Source organism: Notechis scutatus, chromosome 3, assembly GCF_049901735.1.
Source record: "Notechis scutatus isolate UNSWTSFEM ecotype Mainland chromosome 3, rNotScu1.2, whole genome shotgun sequence".
NCBI lineage: Eukaryota > Metazoa > Chordata > Lepidosauria > Squamata > Elapidae > Notechis > Notechis scutatus.
Window position 1 is genome coordinate 105,677,430 of NC_142011.1, and position 22,513 is coordinate 105,699,942.

General features: G+C 38.4%; 1 protein-coding gene across 6 annotated transcripts in view; it reads right to left on the reverse strand.

Moving 5' to 3' along the window:
* RASAL2 (RAS protein activator like 2) overlaps nt 1-22,513 on the reverse strand; it is a 238,558-nt gene that overhangs the window by 131,810 nt on the left and 84,235 nt on the right. For 2 of the 6 annotated variants that reach the window (XM_087960892.1, XM_087960890.1), the window contains exon 1: nt 18,749-19,587. The exons of 2 other annotated variants lie outside the window; for them this stretch is intronic. In XM_087960892.1, coding sequence (XP_087817018.1) covers nt 18,749-19,307 — 559 coding nt within the window. In that variant the 5' untranslated portion in view covers nt 19,308-19,587. Of the gene's footprint in view, nt 1-18,748; nt 19,591-22,513 lie in introns of those variants that run through there. 2 more of the 6 variants (XM_087960891.1, XM_087960893.1) reach the window with 2 other exon arrangements.

Sequence of the window (22,513 nt, forward strand, 5' to 3'; positions counted from 1 at the left end):
GGATGTTATATTCTGAGCATGGGTTCAAGGAACGGAGACGAGTCAGAGAACTAGTGAACTTCAACTCTTTATTAAGGATTAGAAACAGAGCGAGAAAACCTGGGCAGCAGCAGCTCTTTATAGAGCTGGCTGCTGACCCGTTAACCAATGAATTATGTCCAAATGCTTAACTTTTGCCCAATGGGAGATGTTCAACTAATAGCCAATCAGGCTGCTCCGTAAGGACCAATCCCTGTTCGCTATCCATGGCCAATCAAAGGTGCAGGATTACAAGCCTGCTTATCATGAGGTTGACAAGTTTTATTAACTAGTTTTTATTAGTTCATAACAGGGGAGAGTTGGATTCACTTAATAACTGTATGATTCATTTAACAACTGCATAACTACTGAGGCAAAAAAGATCATACAATCGGGCACGACTCACTTAACCATCTGGCTTAGCAACAGAAATTTTGTTTGCAATTATAGTCATAAATTGAGGACTATCTGTACCACATTTTACATTTCATATCTAAAAGATGATCTAATACTATCTCTTGGAGCAATTATGGGAAGGAAAAACCAGCAAGGCTTGGCTCTTTATGCATTTTCTTACATTGGAGCATACAAGAATCACCAGCCACATTAGCACTTGCCACACACAAGCCTGGAACTCCACAAGTAATTCCATCAACAAACACATCCGATCTGCAACCAGCCTACGAGAATTGAAATCAACCAGTCAACCAGAGACAACCCTGATCCTCAACCAACCCATGAAAGCCCCTAACAAGCACTTCACCTCCCAATGACCCTCCCCTGACAAGATCCTCATCTGTCATGATCCACATCTGACCCATCACAAGGCCCTCACTTGATGCAACCCACACCTGACTCAATCACAAGACCCATCACAAGACCCTCACCTGACATGATCCTTACCTGACGTGACCTGCTCATCACCAGACCTACTGACCACACAAAGCCTTTATAAGCAGAAGAACACTGACATTTAACATCCCCTGAACTCCACGGAAGATATTACCTGGCCTGGTAATGAAACATTAGGAAAACAATCCACAAGCCTGGAGAATGAACCTCCACCCTCATCTTACACCTGAGCTACAGATAATCATCACCACCATTGCAAATACTATCTGTTTCAAGAGAAACTTTTTTAGTTTAGATTGAAATTATTATTAAGATTCTAAAAATAAAAGTATAAAATGAAGATTATATTATTTAATTAAACATTGTGATTATTATTAGACTTGGTATATGACATATTGTTTCCCACTTCCCTTGAGTCCTTTTGAATGGAATGATTCATCTATGATTTTTAAAAACCAAGTATCAAGCAGGCAACTTATGTATAGCCACATGATGGGCTTGTTTGGAGTGCAAAAGAAATTCAAAATAGGAGGAAATGTATGGTTGTTATTTCTGTAAATGTATTTATAAATCTTATACAGGACAATCTGTGTTTTCTATATGACTCAGAAGTGCTCTCATTTTCACTGAGCTTGACCAAAAGTACTGTACTGTAGTAGCATCACTTGTAAATCAAACTTCACCACTAGGGGGTGGTGAATCCATGATAAGGGGGAAAGGCACAAAGGAAAAGTTCAACCAATAATAATAATAATAATAATAATAATAATAATAATAATAATGGAGTCTCCATTAACTTTAGAAAATGCATAAAGAGCCAAACCTTGCTGATCCTTCCTTCTTATAATACTATCATTCTCCAAAGGGTCACAGTATTTCCCACTGCAGTATATTTACTTCTTCTTGCATTAAATTATTTTACTGGTTACTCATCACCCTCAAAGTTCTATCCTTTTTAACATTCTCATTGTTTATGGCTTTTGATATCCTATCATTTTTCGTCCTTTTCCATTTCTATGACCATACCGTCATAGAGACCATACTGTCTCTATCATAAAATCCATTTTTAAAAACATTTGTTATATTGTTATCTTATTCACAGGCTTGTGAACACTGTAGTAGTAGAAAGTACACACTTTCAGTAATGAAAAATATAAACCCCTGCAAATTTGACATAAATAATGTAGGCTATCAAGGGAGGATAAGATATAAGAAACGTGATATGTAAATACAAATACATATTTTCCAAAAAGGATTCTGAAAACCCATACTGTATTACTGGGCAAAAGAAAATAGTTTGCATTTTGCTACCTATTTTTATTCAGGTTTTCTTACTTCACTATGTATTAAATATATTTTGTTTTATGTGTTTAATTGAAAAACTGTGACTTTCAATTCAAGGGCCATAGGGCCACTTTCTTATACCACAAAAGCAATTTGTGACATTTGAGACAAATTCTCCTTCCATCTCCAAATCTCAGTTAAGGGTAGATAACTTCAATCACACAGTTCTGATACGCTCCAAGACCTAAAAACTTGATTGGGAGGGAGGGGGGAATTATTTAAGAATTTGTGGATCTCTAATATATTCTTAAGCAGAGGAAAACACAAGTCTAATAAATGTCTAATTTAGGATTGAATATCAAAGCTTGTTCTGTATTTGCTACTCTGGTAGCCTTGGAAACCAGCAGCAACAAGAAGCCCATGACGAATGATCAACAATGAAAGATAGAACTCGTTTTGCTGTTATGTTTCCAAAATGCTTTTATTTTATTTATTTTAATTTATTTTATTTTCAGCAGCCAGTTATAGACACCATATAATATTTTGATGCTCGCATCCTAGCGAGGGCATTTCCCCAAATAATAGCACTTAGAGGTACATGACTCCACAGTGCTTTATAATGAATTATTTCCCTGGATAACTGCTCTATCACTTGTTGAAATAAGGAATAATAGGTCCTCTGTCAAATAAATAGAAGGTATCGCTTAAAAAGCTACTTGTCAGTCTCTGTGCCAGCTGTTGCCTCCAGAAACAAACAGAAATTAAAAACCAAACAAATATTTTCTTGTGTGAATTTTAAGAAATTAGATTGGGAGGGAGCAGAGAGAGAAAGAGAGAGAGAGAGGGAGGGAGGGAGGGGAAAAGGGAGAGTGTCCTTATCAGTATTTCTTCTTTGTGAAATGAATCACATATTCTCAAAATTTTGACTTAAAATAAATTAAGGTTTTACAAATTATATTTCATGCCTATTGTGATGTTAGAATGTCATGTTGTTCTACAAGGCATAACCTGGATATATATTTTAAAAATATTTATCATAGCTAACAAGTTTTCCTTCACAAAATGAAATAAATGGCAATAAACGATGATAATAAATATCTTCCTATCCAGGAATATTCTTTGTCACTCAAAGCATTTATCTTCAATACTACTTAATACAGTGTATCAAAAACTAATATACAAGCTTTTACACAAGATTAATGGGAACAAAACTCAGTCTCTTATAGGCTAAACAGTATCTTGACTATATCAGTTCTCTTCTGCATCCCTTGATAAAAATTTAATAAGTGATTTATTTATCATTATACTGTATACCCAGTTGGTGTATTTTGAGCCCTTGCTACTCGCACTCTACTTCGGAGACTGAGCCATGAAATACTGTAAGGAACAAGGATTTTCAACTCCACTAGATGGCAACAAAATATCTAGTCTTTATCAATCTTGCTTCCATAAGTTTATGGCATGGAGGATAGGCCAACCTATTTATGAAAAGTAAGAGATTCCAATAGCTTTGAGAACAATGGATCTTCTTTTTACAGGAGATTCATTTCCATAAGGTCACCCTGCCGGAAATATGCCATTTTTCTGTCAGTATAAGTTAGCTTCTGAGAAGGCTTTATGGTCAGGCCGAACTATTCAAGGTTATATTTTTTTTATGACAAAATAGCACGAGTAGATTTCATTTGCAAGGATTAGTTGAAACTAAGTTTGGATCGACTCGATCAAACTCTCATTTATCAAATAATTTCTTCACTTTAGGTTGCAATAATAACATTGGCAAAATTGGATGAACTACCATTCAAGATTCTCAGGAACAATGAGCAATCACTAAGAAAGTTAACTATTCGATAAAAGTGAAGAACAAGGTGCAAAAAAAGATGTAGGCTTTATCTAAATGTTAAAGATCTATCTATCCTCACTATTACAAGATATACACTTTTAAACGGTTTCAAAATTATAAGCAATTTTAGATTATAGAGCCTCAGTGTAAAAACCAAACCCTGCACATATAAAATCTGCAACTCCACAAGGGAACTCTTGCAGATAGATATGGTTCTACTACTGCTAGATTTACTTGTTCAATGACATGCTAATCACCTGAAGTTATATAAGATACAAGGGTCCTTTGGATGGGGCCCAGTTCTGATGACATCATGAAAATATCCATGTTGGGGCAGTTATACAGCAAGAAAGGAATTTATAGCCTTCCAATGGTATTCGATTACAGTTCCCAAAAACCTCAGCCAGGAAGGCAGACAATGTGAAAAAAAATGGGAGTTGTCTATAATTAATCTACTGGATTATATCTCTAATTGCTGCAACTATTTATAATTTGCATTGCAATCCCAACAGTGAATCAAGATCCTTCCCCAAAATATCTACTAAATCAAACCAGGGCATCTAAACATCTAAAACATCTAATGATGTGTAGAAGTGTATGAGGGCTACTAAACAGTATTAACCACTGTTATGTCTGGGAATGTGGGCGCAAGAACGGAGACGAGGCATCGAAATAGTGACTCCAACTCTTTATTAGTGACTTCAGAACAGAGCGAAAAGACTTGGGCAGCAGCAGCTCCTTTTATAGAGCTGGCTGCTGTCACAACACCCAATGGTTTGAGTTTGCCACGCTGGGAGCGTCCAATCAGTGGCGACCCGCTGTCAGCCAATCAGATCAGCCAAAAACGACCAATCACGATCCGCTATCAGCGGGCCAATCAGAAGTGCAGGTTTACAAACCTGTCGTGGAAAGAAAACTATTAGAATTGCAAGCCAACGAGCTTGCTTAGTTCGGAACAACCACGTTTGAGGAAGCTGGAGTTTCGATAAGTAGCAGATATTTTATTTTCATACCGCATCGCAGATCAACATTTGGGAATGAATTAACAGAAATATGGATTAATCACAGGCAAGATTTAGAAACACATAAATGTTGTCATCTGGAGAGGGAGGGAGAGATATTAAAAATTTCATAGGGAAAGGGAAAGTTTATTAAAAGGGACATGACAAATTCTATGCAGAGATCCATATAAAAATCTCCAGTAAAACAGGATAGATTGCCCCATAAAAATATTCACTAAAGCAAGTTATATTCCACATATGGGTTTTTTATTAAACCTGGTTTCAGAATTTAGGGGGAGGAATTACATATAGCTTGAGAGAATATTCTGGGGTGGTTAGGCAGTTCTCAGGTAGAAAAATATTCAGATTCATCCTCCAGGACCTAAGAGCATTAGGTGTCAGATTAAATTTATCTTGCAATTCGTTGCGCAGAGCTTGGTGTTGAGCAGCAGTCAAGCTCAATCATAGCCCATTCAGAGCAAACATCAGTCAGCAGTTTATGCCGCAGGGCCCTTCTCTAGATCGGGTCAAGATTATTAGTGGAAGTAGGCTCATTAAACAAAAGGCAATTTTTAACCAGGGATTAAAGACTGCCTGCCTTAGCATATGGACCTACCTGAGCAACTATATTAAGAGCCACTTCCAATATCAGAACTCCATCCAAGCAGAACAGTGCTTGCTGCCTTTAGATACTGAAGTAAATGAAAGTTACTGGATCTGACAGGGCATTCTCTCCCCGCTCTAAATGCATGGACTAAACCAGTGGTTCCCAACCTTTTTTTCGCCCCGTACCCCTAAAGAAATTTCACTCGAACCTCGCATCCCCTGAAATTTATTTGCATAATAAATTTGCATAATAAATAAAAATGCCAACATATAGCCAATATCCTATTATTTACCTGGACTTTTCTCGCACCCCCTGGAAAATCGTCTTGCACCCCAGGTTGGGAACCCCTGGACTAAACTGTTATAATATTCTTGTCAGCTTTGAAATTCAGCTGCCACATTTTTTTTAGAGAGTTAGAGGAGTTGAAAAGTTCAAGGTTATTCTGTATGTCGTATTAAGAATTTCCAGTTGCAGTTAATTGGTTCTCGTGATTTATGAAGTGGAGAAGTGGGAGGAGAGAAGGTGGATTCTGTGTAATGCAGGAAAAAACTTTCACTTGGGAAACTGCTTTTGAACATGCCAGATCTGTTCCTAATAAATCAATTGGAGAGATAACGTCTCGGAGTGATTGATATCATGGATACGTTCTGGATGCCTTACATTTATTTCCCAAGTCTAAATTTATTTTTAAAAAAGGGCTTGGCTGATACCCGGAGTTCTTTTTCCTGAGATGGAGAATTATCAACAATCAGCCGAAGTTGGAGGTGTGCAGGGAGGAGTGTGTGGCCGGAGCATTAATTGAACCTGCCAACCCCTGTTGGGAGGAGATGATGGATGCTTCCAGGATGGCAGTAGGAGAAAGAGATTTGGAAGCTATACCGAAGCGTTTCAACTCAAGAAGTTGTTGTAACCCAGAGGTAACCCAGCTGTCTGAAGAGAAATCTTTCTCTAGCCCCAAGCATATGGCTATTCTGTCGGATTGGAGGGAAGAGAGACAATTGGGGTTGGAATTCTCTCAAGAAGACAACCCCCAGATTATTCCTGGAAGTCCATCAAAGGCAGATTTATATCAACAGTTCCAGAATTTAAAGGTGACAGGTTTGGTCTCCCAGTCTTTTTGGATGGGTGGAAGCTTGAGACCACACATATTCACTTACCCAAGTATCGTGAGGAATGAGGAGACAATACAGATGTCAGTTGGAGAAAGCCAGAAAGAAGCATCAACTAACAGAGGTATGTTGCAGCCTCAGAGGCAATCCCCTCATTTTCCAGAAGGAATTTTGCCCCCTGCAGAGAGTATCCCTCCTGGGTGGGGATTTTATTCAGGCCAGGGGTGGATTCAATGCCAATGGCAGCCAGCACCAACACAGCCCTGGTCTGAAGGGGGGTTGCCCAGACAGCAGACAGCAACCACATCCCCTCCACCTGACCAGGGAACCAGGCCACACCCATCTTCCTCCTGGAAACCACAATTGCAGCCCCAACCGTCAGCGAGGCCACAGGGACACCTATTCCAGAGAGGCACCACCCAGTCAGGATTCAGGGGGCTTACCCAGCCTACGTACGCCACCCGGCCTGTTCCTTCCATTCCAGTACAACCTGCAGGGGCCTGGCATGTGCCACCTCCGCAACCACAACCCAGGCTGGACCGAACACCCTTTGAGGCAGTATTCGATGGCCGCCATGAACATTTCAATTACTTCATCACTCGAATCCGATCCCATTTAGAACAATTTGGAGATCAATATGCCACAGAGCATGATTTGGTTATGGCTATAACAAATGGGATGAATGAAGGGGATGCTTCAGACTGGGTGGCCCAACTACACAATGAACAAGCCCCCGAATTATAAGATGTAAACGGATTTATTCAATTATTAAGACTCAGATTTGAAAATCCAGACAGGGTAGCAGAGAATGAAGAGAAGTTAATGGAAATGAGGCAAGGCAAGCAACCCTTGTCAGAATTCATTTGGGACTTTAGAAAGGTCGCAAGCCACCTCATGGATTGGCCTGAAAGAATAACTTTACACTATTTTAAAAATACCATTGATCCAGAAGTAAAGAAGGCCTGTGAAATTAGGGGAATCCCAGAGACCTTACAATCACGGTATGTCGCATCCCTCAGCTTAGATCGCAGCATCAACCCACACAGAAACCCCTTCCAGCAGCCCTGCCTAAGAGAATTGTGGCTAGGAGACCGCTGACCGGATCAGCCAAACCTGCTCCTGTACCACAAGCCCGTCAGTCGAAGTCTAATTCAGCTGTTAGAGCTCGGAAGAATCAAGAAAGACCTCCGGCCAGGGGCAGGTTCGCCAAACACAGCTGGGAAAGCCCCCTCTGCACATGGTAGCAATGGACCACCAGACCGCCACCACGTCCCCGAGAACCCGACCTGTGAAGACGACCCAATGGTGAGTGATCCCATCATACCTTTTACAGTCAAGGTCAAGTTAGTGGTACCAAACACGGGGGAGTCCGGGGAGTTAGAAGCTGTCATTGATACTGGGTGTTCTAGATGTCTTATCGGACTCCCCATCATTGAAAAATTGGGCATAAAGACTAACCCGCTAAAATGCCCAATCAGATTTGAGCAAGTGGATGGAACCTTAATTGTGGGGGGGCAGCCACTCAATTGACAGAATTAATCAAGATGGAATTAGGGCCCCATCGCTAACTCATACGCTTCATAGTGGCCCCCAAGATGTCAGAATCAATCATACTGGGACTTGCTTGGCTAGACAAATGGGCCCTGATGATCAACTGGGAGGATGGATTCAGAAAAATTCTCATTGGACCGGGTCCATTGCCCCCTCTTCCACCCACTACAAAGCCACCGGTCAGCTTGAACCCAGAGCCTGAGCCAGCATCCATGGCACCCCACCTTCTCCCAGATAACCCCCAGGTACCTGACCAATACAAAGATTTGGCTAAAGCATTCAGTGAAGAAGAGTGTAATGTTTTACCTCCCCATCGAGCCACTGATTGTGCCATAGAATTAGAGCCCGGGGCAAAATTACCAAAACCAAATATGTATTCCATGACTCCTGCTGAAATGACTGAATTAAGGAAATCAAGACTAGCTGCCCCCATGTTGTTCAAGGAGAAGAAAGATGGTGGGTTGAGATAGTGTGTTGACTTTAGAGGCATGAACGCAGTATGCATCAAAAACATGTATCCTCTTCCTCCTATGAAGGACTTATTGAACCACCTGTCGAAGGGCAAAGTATTTACCAAGCTAAATCTCAGGGAAGCTTACTACCGGGTCTGCACCAAAGAGGGAGAATGAGTGGAAAACTGCTTTTAACTGCCTTCTGGGTAGCTTCCAATTCAAAGTCATGCCTTTCGGATTTCAGGGGGCTCCTGCAGTGTTTATGCAGCTCATCAATGAGGTGCTACACCTGCACCTTTAGTGGGGGGTTCTTGTGTACCTGAATGACATCCTTATCTTCAGCGAAACCATGGAAGAACATGTTCAATTGGTCCGACAGGTTCTAGAAAAACTTCTAGCCACCAAATTATATGTGAAACTCTCAAAATGTGAATTCCACAAAGAGTCGCAAGACTACTTAGGCTACCGAATATCCAACCTGGGGATTGAGATGGACCCCGGAAAGGTGAAAGCGGTGCTGGACTGGCAACCCCCCCAGAACCCGAAAACAACTTCAAAGTTTCTTGGGGTTTGCCAACTTCTATAGACAATTCATTCTGTCCTTTGCTGAAGTTGCCCTCCCGTTGACAGAGCTATTAAAAACGGGCCCGTCACTCACAAAACTGAAGCCAAGTCAAACCCTGGCTTGGACTATGGACTGTCAGAAAGCTTTCGAGGCCTTAAAATGCCACTTTGCAGCTGAGCCCATCCTCCAGCACCCAGACACGACCAAGCTTTTTATTGTCCAAACAGATGCAAGTGATGTAGCAGTGGCAGCTGTTTTGCGGGTTAACGCCATGATTGAACAATACATTAGATAGTATGTAAATTATCAACAAGAAAATTGGGCTGGACTTCTGGTTTGTCGGCTTCGCGAGCGGCAGGGATTCGTGAAGCTGCGTGATCCCTGCTGCGCTAGCCGTTTTGGGGCTCCGATCCGGATGGGTGCGGAGCTAGGCTGCCCTGCAGGGGCAGCTGAAGGTAGGGGGATCCGGAGAAGGGTTTGGGGTGTTGCAGACCCCTCCCCGGCCGGCAGAACCCCCTTTTCCCAGGACGGTGCAGCGGCGGTCCGTAATGGCCGCCACAAAGAAGCTGGCAGCCGGGTAAGAATGCGCAGGAGGAAGTGGAGAAAGTTTTTGAAAGGAGAAAGTTTTTCTTGGTTCCTAGGACTCTAAGATATATTTAACAAAATTCCTGAAAAGTATGACTTTCTGAATGATACCTTCTAGAAGAGGAAAAAGCGGCAGTTTGATGGTGCTGAAAGGAAAGCTTACCCTCTTTTCCTATGGAATAAATAAGTGAATATTAAGAAACCTATTTTTTAGGTGAAAACTGGCTTTAAGTGATGAGTGGGAAGAGAGAGGACTAAAAAAAATATTTGTATGCTAAGATTGTTGAGGAGATGCCTTAAGGATTTGAAGACTAAAATATATTGCAATAAGACTTTAAGAAACAGATTTGGACTTTTTTTGTCTCTGATTGATACTACCCCAGAAGGAGAAAGTGAGAACTCTGCCTTGGTTTGGACTGATTGATAACTTTGGGACTGTTTTATTTTTTCTTTGGAATATTCTGGTTGTTGTAAGAAGAAAGAAGGGGAAAAGAAAAGAAAAGATTTATAATGGCTCCTTCTATTGAGGAACTGAGAAAAGATTATGAACAAGCAAAAAAAAAATGGTAAAGCTGGTTTGAAAGAAGCCTTCCTTTTTTTAGAAATGGCGCTTATTAACTATCAACAGACATTACAACAGATGAAAACAGCAGAAGAAGAAGAAGGAAAGGAAGCCATTTTTAATAAATCTCAGAAATCGACCAAGAAAGAAGTAAGAGGGAAAGGAAGAGAAACTAAGGACTTAAGATTTTAAAAAACACTTAAGAAAGGGAAAAATAAGGTCCAAAATCAATATAATGATAGTAAACAAAAGGGAAAAGGAGCACGACAGAGAAGGGAAGCCAGTAAGGCAGAGGCTAGAAGAAGGGGGGTAGAAAGGTTTGTTGGGAGAAGAAAGGAAGGGAAAAGGTGGAGAAAAGCTACAAAGTTTTGAAATTAAATGGGAAAAAAGGAATCTTTTTTAGGGATAAAGGATAAAGTATAATTTCTTCAAAAGATTTTGCAAGGTACATAAGATGATATTGTAGTATTGTATTAGAAATAGAAAACTTAAATGGTTTAAGAGTTGATAAGAGATTAAAATGGTGAAATGTTTAATAATGATTGGTTTTAGAATTTAATAATATGAGGCGAGGTTCAGAATATTGAGTTTTAATTAAAGAGTTTAATAAGATGATGGCATTGATGTTATTATAAAATTTCTATTATAGTATTTGTTTTTAATATTCAGATCTATTGTTTAACTATGTATTTAATTATTCTGGATGTACTATTTAGATAGAATGTACCAAGCAAAATCGGATTGGGTATTGGGTGCTATTTTAAAGGTTTATTTGATTAATTTAGGGGGGAGATAGAAAGGCATCATACTCTGATTAGTGATTTCAGGAGAAACTTCCTTTTTTTAAAAAAAAGGAACGAGACAAAGGGACAATAAAGAATGGACAAAAGATACAAATATAATGATTCAAATTAAGATGATTAATTAAGATAGAATTAAGAAGAGTGAATTATGTGGAGAAGTTAATATAGAAGATTTAGAATGGTAAATAAAATAAGTAATGATAGGTAAGATGAGCATGAATATAATTGAAGTCCATGAAGAGAGAGATACCTGGGTCCAAGTTGCTTTCCAAAAAGATCTTTTTTATGTTTTGTGTGTTGTGTGTATATGGTTTTTTTTTGGAAGAATTAATAAAACCTTGCAGAAATATAGAATGAGAATAATGGTAACTAAGTCAGAAAGAAAAAGATGAAATAATAATAATGAAATGGAATAAGAGTAAAGAAAAGTAAAGAAAAATTGGATAAGAGGTTTTTGTATGTTTATATGAAAATGGTTTAAAATAGAATTATAGTTTATCTGACTTGTTAAATTTATAATGGAAAAAGGTTTAAACATGTAATGGATAATGATGATTTGTGTGTTTTGAAAAAATTAATAAAACTTGTTTTAAAAAAAAAGAAAAAGAAAATTGGGCTGAGTTATTACCTTTTGCAGAGGTTGCTTACAATAATACAGTACATAGCAGCATGGGATCAACACTGGAATGGATTTTGTCCTGATGCCAGAGTTACCTAGACAACCTCCCTCATCCATGTCCCTAACAGAATGGATGAACTCATTAAAGAAAGGGTGGGAAGATACAAAAAAGGCTTTGACCAAAACTGCAAAAAAATATAAAAAATAGGCGGATAAACATAGATCCCTTCAACCACCTTTTAAAGTAGGGGACAAAGTATATTTGTCGACCAAGTATCTTAGGTTGAAACTGCCCAGTAAGAAGCTGGGTACAAAATTCTTGGGTCAGTTCCAAATTTCAAAGATAATCAATCCAGTCACTGTCCAATTAAGTCTTCCTTGACTATTGGGGAAAATTCATCCAGTGTTCATACAGTGTTGTAGTTTGCTAAAACCAGCTACTACATCTATAAGACCACTGCCAATCGCTCCCCCTAAACCGTTAACAGTACATGGGGAAACACATTATGAGATTCAAAAAATTCTCAATTCTAGATTACACCATGGCCGATATTTGGTCTTATGGAAAGGATACCCCCTCTCAGATGCCAGTTGGGTAAAGAGTTGGGATGTTCATGCTGATCAATTGGTTAACCAATTCCATGAAGATTTTCCCCACAAACCGAAGGGTCCTTGTGGGGGGGGGAAGGGGGTTAAGGACAATGTATTAACCCCTGTATGTATTTTTTTTCTCTTTTCTTTTAGGAGGAGGAGTTTTCAAGGGGGGACACCTGTCAGCTTTGAAATTCAGCTGCCACATTTTTTTAGAGAGAGAGTTAGAGGAGTTGAAAAGTTCAAGGTTATTCTGTATGTCATATTAAGAATTTCCAGTTGCAGTTAATTGGTTCTCATGATTTATGAAGAGGAGAGAAGGAGGAGAGAAGGTGGATTCTGTGTAATGCGCGAAAAAACTTTCACTTGGGAAATTGCTTTTGACATCACAGATCTGTTTCTAATAAATCAATTGGAGAGATAACATCTTGGAATGATTGATATCATGGATACTTTCTGGATGCCTTACAATTCTAAATCTAGTTATGTGTTTTTTATATAAAGGTTATATTACAAAACAAAAGTGTCTACATTCACCATACTTTTTTAATCCCGTGAACGACGCATTGTGTGGTATCAGTTCTGACCTGGTGCAGAACCTAGAGCATGCCAAAGAGGTTTTGCTGCCTGCAAAGACTTCCAAACTCTCTCATTCTTGCAAATCCTGAACTCAGAAGACAAATGGTAATTCGCCCAGGCTGTCATGCTGAATTTTGTAATGAAATATGGGAATGACCTTGGGGAAAGGGGAGAAGACATGCTGCTAGGAAACAATCAAAAATGAGAGGTGGGAGCCCCCAGTTTTAGGAAGCTCTTGGTTTTGAAAGATCAATATAGAGAGTCCTTGCTCAAGGACCAGTCATTTTACATCCTCTTAAAGTCACCAAATGGCTGTTTTAAGCCCGTAAAGCACCCCCAGCCATCATAAATAGTCATACTTCCCACCCACACGTGCTGACATAACTGCCTATTGGGTTGGTTAGCTTTACAACCAGTTGTGGTGTTCCGCGGTCAAGAGATTGCAATTCTAGATTTTTTTTGCCATTTCTGGCAAAAGTACCCATTCAAATGGACAGGTTCACTTAATGACCATTGCAAAAAAGGTCAAAATATTACTTCCAGTCACATGGCTCGATTTACAATCACAATGACTTATGGATGTAATTCTGGGTTCAATGAGATATATAAATGGAGAACTACCTATAGTATTTGTCACTATTGTCAGCCCTACTGGATAAACCACGGAGTCATCCCAAAGTCTGATGACACAACTGGATTTTGAGGGACTTTTGGAAGGTCAAAAGTGATGAAGCCAGTCCCACTTCAGAGGAGACAATATTTTCATAAGGCAGGTAGAGAAGGCCTTACACCTAGACCCACAATAGAGAAGGCCTTACACCTAGACCCTGTCAAATATAGCTCTCTAGCTGGTAGGACTCCATAACACGCCTTCTCGGCTGGTGGGAATGGCAGATGTAATCAGGAAGAAGCAGGTCAAAATCAGCACCTTGAATTGGACCTGGAAAACAAACTGGTAACCAATGTGTTTCTACTAGAAAAGACACATAACTATCCACACTACTGCATTTTACAGTTCAAGTTTCTGAATTTTAAAAAGCATCTCCATGTAGAACGCATTACAATATTTAAACAGGGAGGTGACTAGGGCACGAGTGACCACAAGTAGAGCCCCCACAACTAGAAACAGGCATAACTGGTGCTCAAAATGAAGTTATACAAAGGGTCCCTTAGCTATGATTGCTACCTGCTTTTTAAGCAGGAACTGCGCTTCGAGGAAGACCCCCCCCCCAAGTTGCCCATCAGTCTATTTGGGCCAGTGCAACCCCATACAGCACCACTGATGGCATACTCCTAGAACTGATAGGACTCAAATCCAGAGCAACTCAATCTTGTTGTGATTCAGTTGAAGTCTATTGCTCCATATCCCAGCTCCCATAGCCTTCAGATAGCAGGATAAGACTTCCATAGCATCACTTAATTTGCCAGGGGCACAGATGTATAAATGGCTATGATCGGCACACTGATGATACTTTGCCCCAGGGTGACAGATGAGTTACCCAGCAGCCTCATGTAAAGGTTGAATAGGAGTGGACAGAGCATTAACCTATCTGGTACCCCACTCAGTAGGGGCTGAGATCGTTCTTCCCCAATTACCACAGACTGGAACTGACCCAAAAGAAAGGAGGTGAATTCTAACATCCAATATGGAATAACCAAGGGTGTCATGATCACAAAACAATTCTGAATTGAGGCTAAATCTGTTGATCAATAATCTAGTATAGCCCATACTATCGCATTTACAAAAAAACAAACACACAAGCTTTTTCTTCTTCCCCTTTTTAATGTGGTCAAAGAGAATTAAATCCTGAAAATTACATCAGAAATGGAGCTTCAGAGCCACCCATGATTGAAACAATCCAGGTTCAGACAATCTGCTTTACACAGATAAATGAGAATCTTCCATACTAATCTTGGTTTTAATGAGAACCTACAATGGATTCATCCAGTTAATGCTTTCATCAACACAGAATGCGCTCATTACTAAACAGCTTCAGGTTAATAGAGCTTGTCCCTATAGAGCTTGTATCTTTTTGTATAAAGTATTCATTCAGGTGAAAAATTGCATAAATAAAACAAATAAGAACATAATTACTTTATAGAGAAGTAGAGCCTCCAAAACCAAAACATTTTTTTAAAAATCAAAGATCAGACCAATTTGGCCAGCATTCCATTTCGATTAGAAGATGCTTAAAACCCTATCCTAAGCTGAAAAGAACATGATCCAAACTCTGTCAAGGACTTTGGAGTATTCATCTCTAATGATCTAAGTGCTAGAACCCACTGTAACTACACAGCCAAAAGGCATTAAGAGTTGTTAACCTAATTCTATGTAACTTTTTCTCTGGTAATACAGTTGAGAAAGTCCAAAAATACTTCACAAGAAGAATTCTCCGTTCCTCTACTCGTTGCAGAATATCTTATGCCACCAGACTTGAAATTCTAGACCTAGAAAACCTAGAACTATGCCGCCTTCGGTCCGATCTAAGTATAGTATATAAAATCATACATTGCAATGTCCTACCTGTCAATGAATACTTCAGCTTCAACCATAACAATATAAGAGCAAACAATAGATACAAACTCAAGGTAAACCGCACCAAACTTGATTGCAGGAAATACGACCTCAGCAACAGAATGGTCAGTGTCTGGAATACTCTATCTGACTGTGGTTTCTTCCCCAAACTCAAAAACTTTAACCTTAGATTGTCTACTATTGACCTCACCCCTTTCCTAAGAGGTCTGTAGGGGTGTGCATAAGCGCACCAATGTGCCTATCGTCCCTGTCCTATTGTTTCTTTTATTTTTTATTTTATTTTTCTTATATGTATCCATTTTATGTATTCATAACTATATTTATACTTATACCTGTTATACTGTTATCGCTTGACAAAATAAAAAAATAAATAAAAATAAAAAATAAAAAACATGAGTTACTTTTTCCTCCCAAACAGAAATATAACTCTAGCAAAGAGATGGGTTGATTATGTGATTTCTCAATGTACTTCAAAGTATTTTAAGTTTCAACAATTGCCAGTTATTTCATTTCTATTCTTTTCTATAAGAACAGTAGGTGCTTTAGGCTATTATTAATACTAGCACACCACACACCTGAATTCTCACTAAGCAAACCATGATTTCAACTTAAAATGGATTTGGGAAACAATTGGAACAATTGGACAAAGCATCTTAAACTGGCTAGAAACTATAAGGGCTCAATTGTAAATAATGTTAAAAGGATATCATCATTAGTCATTCTCAGCATGGCTCATACATAACCACACCTCATCTCTAAGTGACTGTAAACTGTTAAAATCAGTTTTAATTGTATTTTAACAGTTTTCACATTTATTTTTTAAAATGCAGTAATTATATCACCAAACTGATTAGCATTAAGTTTCCAGACATGAAGTGTTTATCTCTCTCTTTCACATACATACGCACACATGCATACAAACACACACACACCTGTTGAAAGGGTGCTTAGCTGAGCAGACCAAGAGAGTTGGTTGGATTTTAAGCCCAAACAATTAGATGTTGAGTATTGTGTCAATAAAAACTGTCTCAGTGATGTTGAAGGACATTTATCAGTCCTGTCCTGGTTTTGTTTTGTTTTTCCAAATTGTTCAATATAAGGAAGTGGACTGGTTATTTTGAGGATTTGGCTCTCCATGCAATGTTTGCTTTAATGATGCCTAATTGTGCTTCCCATTTCAAATACTAATAGATGCTCTTTTCTTCCTTGAAGCTGAATTCAGCTGAAATGGAGTTTACATTATCTGGCAGTCACATCACAGCATGAAAAAGCCCCAGTAAAATACCTGCATATTGAAACTTTGCCAGCAATCACTGACCTTCTCAAAGGAGCCAAGAAAGAACAGCAGGAATAGTTTGAACAACAGCCTGAAAGGTCCCAAGCCTTTTGGGATCAACTATCACAAATAATGGAACCAGCAGTGGGAAATGCACTGAAGTGGTTTGCCATTGCTTTCTTTCTAGGGCTGAAGGAGAGTGTCTGGTGATCCAAGGTCACCTTGCAGCCTTCATACATAATGTGGAACCAGAACTCATGGCTTCCTGTACAGTTTCTAACCTGGTACATCAACCATTGCATCTTTCTCCCCTCTATTATTTTGAATAACATTTAAAGGGATTGAAATTATATTATTCATCAGGTTTCCAGAACATCTTTCAATAAAATAAATTAAAGAGAAATAAAGAGTAAAGAAAACCCCTCACTTATGTTCTATTTTCCATCCTGCACCCCTCTCATTTAATTGACAAATATTAACTTTGTACTGTTGTGGTCCACACTGTAGTCCAATTATTATAACTAAATATGCCATTTTTGCATCACTGCTCTCTTCAGAAAATTATTTCCAACAATATTTACAATGAGAGATCTTCTCTTTTGCCACATTTTCATACAGATTTTGAAATTCATCTTAAGTTTCTAGTTTTGATGGTTATTGTTTTGTGTCAAAACAATAACCAAGTTATTGTGTCAAGAAATTGCAGAGTTCCCCAATACAAAAGCGCACTAGACTGTGATTAAGAGGTTTTAAATGCCCACGTCAGCATAGCTCGCTCGTAATAAGAGGTCTTGATTGTAGAAGATCAAACCAGCCAAACCAGCCATAGGCTCAATGATTTCCAGATGTTTACAGACATTTACTGCAATAATCAGAAAAATTTATACAAGTTTTTTTAAGGGAAAGGTTAAAAAATGTACATATGTTATACTGCAGCTGAATCAGTAACATCTATCAAATTAGATTGGATATTGAGAATCTGTATGGGTAATAAAATTGAAAAGGAAATCTTTCTTCTTGTGATAATAATTTTCTCAATGGAAATTTACCAGAAACCCAGAGTGTGATAGTAAGATACTAAGTAATCAAATCTCCACCCATCAAAAACTTTAAATCTTCTTTTCCTTGGCTTTTTAGTATTCATCAATTACTTGACAGGTGACAAAGCTACAGGTAATCAGATGGTAAGAAGTATCAGTTCACTGACTGGGGTACAATTTAAAGAGACTTTATTTTTCTACACATTATTTACTTAGCATAATTTCCTTGTAAATGAGCACAGTGATGTCATATCCTGCCTTTGTGTAAAAACAGTAAGAGGAATGCATAGAAAGAATTTGAAACTGAGAAAGTTAAAAGTAGGAAAGTCATTCCAGGAAAATGTAGGAAAACTCACTCTAACCTGCCATACTATAAGCACCTTTTTATGCACTGTCAGGTAGACATCCTGTGAAAGGAATTTGATTGACTTTGAGCTAATGAGTTTAGTCTTTTCTGTGCATCATCAAAGCAAGAAAAATAGAATGTTAATTGGACCTGAAGACTAATAGTTGTAGTTTGAGAAATATTAATATCTCTTACATAATATAATGCAATATTTTATCTATTCATTAAAATGATTACTTCCCATTAAAAAGAATCTTAAATTGATTAATTTCAATTTTAGCTTACCTAATGTGATTGACAATTAAGAAATATAATTTCACTTATTTAATAACTGTTATTCTAATGAATAGCAATTACTCAGAAACTAACAGCTTTGAAGACTGTCAAATGTTTAAACAATTCATGTCCTCAGGTAATCAAAACAAAAAAATTAAAACAATTTTTCCAAAGAAAACACTTCAAATCATAATTGCTAAGAAAGAAGTAGTCTGGCTCAGAAACAAAACTAGGGGGGAAAAAAAAACAATTATACCTGCAGCCAAATCCATATGCTTGTCCTCCATTTCATCTGTCACTGCTAAATCCCGTTCTTCTCTCCAGCTCAAAACCTTAGAAAGGCTGCCAGAGATTGTGGAGAAGAAACCACGAATAAAGTAACTGTCCTGCTCACCACCTTCTGGTTGCAGAAGAGGTTTTGGATTTCTGTCTCTCCAGTGTGGTGCAGGTTCAGAGACGGACCTGAAGAAGGGAACACGAAATGTCCTGGTTGCTGGCATAGCAACCTTTTCTTCAAGATCTTCTTGACAACCATCAGCAATTAATGTTGGCAGTCTCAAAGGGTGTTCATTAGCTTTTGATGCATCTGTTCTCTTAGTCATCTTCCAATGAAATCGAGGAGTCGTCTGCCATCGATAAGTTCCAAGAAGCTTTGCTAAATCCAAACCTGCATCTTCATATAACTTTTTACTCTTCACTTGGTGATACCAGTGATAGTCCTTCAAGCTACATCCTATTTCTGTAGTGTTGCCATCCTGCTGTGAAACAGATCTCTGAAAAAGTGCAGGACTGGGGTATTTTTTAAAAACACTCATTTTTTATCAATAACTTCAGGAACCTCAATTTGCACATTTATTTAATAAACATATTTGATGCTCCTTGAGATTCCCACCTGAGCAACTTCTGCTATGCAGTAGTAGATGAGATGTCCTTGAAGACTTGCTACTGATGAAAACTAGTTCAGACTCAAATCTCAATTTTCAGTATCTTCAATTACATAGATGCCGGTGACAAAGCACAGAATTAGTGTCAATCCAAAAATAATTATTTTAAGCTGAAACAGCTTGCAAGTGACTTTTCAGTTCCTGGGTTCATGTCTTAAACATACTTTCAGGAAGTGACCAAAAGGGGCGGTCGGGTGGAAATAGTAAAATTCAACAAAGAAGTGACAAACCAATTACAGTTCTGCTTTCCATTTCTAACTACAGTATAAAAATAGAAGATAAAAAATACCTTTAGTTTTCACATAGTAACATCAAGCAGAATTGCCACAAAGATCTTGATAAGAAAATATGTTGCATCAGGATGAAGAATTGACTGGTTGGAAATGTTTCAATTCCTGAATAATTCAGTATATATTTTATGTTTACCATAAAAGTTTTGCAAATCCAGATCAGGAGTCAGATCCACAAGAACCTAATATAGTCATTCTTCCAAAGACGCTTATAAATGCACTGCAGCAAAGAAAAGGAAACGGCAGCTGAAAGGAATAATGCTGCAAAGGAAAATATGCATATAGAAGGAGAAATGAGAGGGGAGGTAGGTGGTGTTTAGTCAATTACTGACCAAAGCAAAGAAGCAGACCATTTGGAGGCAAAATCTTGTGGCCAATGAAACATAAAAATGTGCATATTTTTAAAGTGAGCAGGATTTTTGTTTTCATAAATCTAATTAGAGTCAGTAGACTGGAAAGTAATATCCTATCTAGTTAAGTAAAAGAAAAATTGCCACCTCCAGAATTTAGGGAACAGCTGACTATATTAAATTTGCTAAAGAAAACTTATCTTCTAACAGACTCAAGCCAAGTTTCAGTTCAGGTTATAACAGTATGGTCACTAAGCCTAGAAAATATGGGATTTACAGTGGGAACATTTTAAGGCCCTTGGCAGACATAATCAATGTTTTCATTATTTGAAACAATTATCTAGTTTGGAAAACTAATAAAAACAGACCATTTCACCACATATTCTTGAGCTACTCCTTTTATCAGCTTGCCTAGTGATGCTTCACAAAGCCAGAATTGAGACTTCAGAAAACTTTTCATCAAGCAAAAATGCACTTTTTCCTACTTTGTCAGAAAAAAACTCACATTAAAAAAGTGTGAAGAAAAATCATAGCATTTATTCATTTATCTTTAGATAAGGTATATAGGTACCAAGGTAATTCTATGAGGCATACAGAGGATCAAAAGACAATTTAAAATCAGCATCCAGAAAAACAGTAATATAATGAATAGCCAGGGTTTTAAAAAAAGTGATTCCATTTTGAATTGCTAAAACAATAACTAATGAATCAACAGAGCTTGCTTAATCTCATAGTCAAATCAAGATAAACTTTACCCATCCCACATTTTCAAGTCTGAGGGGTAAAGCAAGAAGGGACTGCATTTGTAATGCTGTGAAACCCCAACTTCTTGGTTGGGATCAGGCTACCCCCCTTTTTAATGATGTTTTAGAAGCTTTTAAAGAAAGGGTTGTTCCAGACTTATCATCTCCTGATTTTAATACACCACTTTCATTTTCAGTTCTTTATTTTTTGTAGTTTCCACCTGCAGCTGTGTTGTTTTACTGTTTATATAGCTGATATGGAGGCTATGAACACTATGGATGTTTCACTTTCCTTTAATTCTCTATAGAAGCCATTCAGAATTTTTGGCAAGATAAAAATGTGGAAAAATGAATGACTAAATAAATTAATTAACTACCCTAGGAACACCCAGGTCTTTAACACCTTATGCAAGACCAACAAGGTTGGGGCCATCTAGACTTTGGGAAAAGGTGTTGCTGTTCCCACAGAGCAATGAAGCAAAACAAAAGAGTAACTCCTAAGTCGCATAAGATGACATTGTCAAACATAGATGGAACCTGGAGCGTGCCAATTCTTCCAGTTATGGTGGGATGAGCAGAAATGGTAACATGACTTGACCCTATGCTTTGTACAGTTTTATAGGTGATAAGTAGCACCTTAAATTGCCCTGAGAAGCCCAATGGGATCCAGTGTAGGTTGCAAAGCAAAGGTGTTACATGGACATAGTTTGAAAGGCTCCAATCTTCCCATGCCACTACGCTCTGGATCACTTGCATTTTTCAAATGCTCCTCAAGGGTAGCCAAATATAGAATGCATTACAGTAATCCAACTGGAAGATGACTAAGCCATAAATTGGCATGAATTACCATGAAATATGGCTTCCCAATCCAGAAATGGATACAACTGGCATATATGTCCAAATGCCCTCTGGGCCACAGCTGCCACCTTCTCTTCGAACAGGAATCGTAAGTTCAGGGGGGAGCATAAATTGCACACTAATGCTATCCTGAGGGAACACTGCCCTGTTCAAAGATAAAGATGGAAATGAAGGTGGTGTCTCTAGATCTGGGGACGAGGGATCTCAAAACCCACAGCCTTAATCTTCTCAGATTTGAGTTGTTCTACCCATCCAAGCACCCACAATTTTGAAACACTGGGAAAGAGCCTTGATGGCATCACTTAGTCAACCTAGAGCACAGGTGTATGGTTGGCTTATGTTGACAGATGACCTTTACCAGTTTCTTAATTTAAATATTCAACTGAATCAGGGAGAGATAAAGGTGGTGTAAGTCTATAATCACCCCCTATTGCAAGTGGTGATTGTGGTCTCAGTTGAACCACATACTAGAGCCCATTATTAGGGATTAATGCAGGTGTGGGATTCAAATTTCTTAACAACCGGTTCTGTGGGTGTGGCCTAATTTGTGGGTGTGGCTTGGTGGTCATGTGACTAGTTGGGTGTGGCTTACTGACTGGGCATGGCTTGGTGGTCATGTGACTGGGTGGGCATGGCTTGTGTGTAAATATTATAAATATGTAAATATTGATTATTTTATTTAAAAAAGCAGGCAAAGCAGGCAGGCAGATTGAGTTGCTCACAGAATTACAGATTAATTTAGAGATCTATATATCTGCAATCGGCTACCTCAGTCTGTCACATAAAATTTGCTTGAAAGCAAACTCAAAAAATTAACTCACAACACACCATGTATG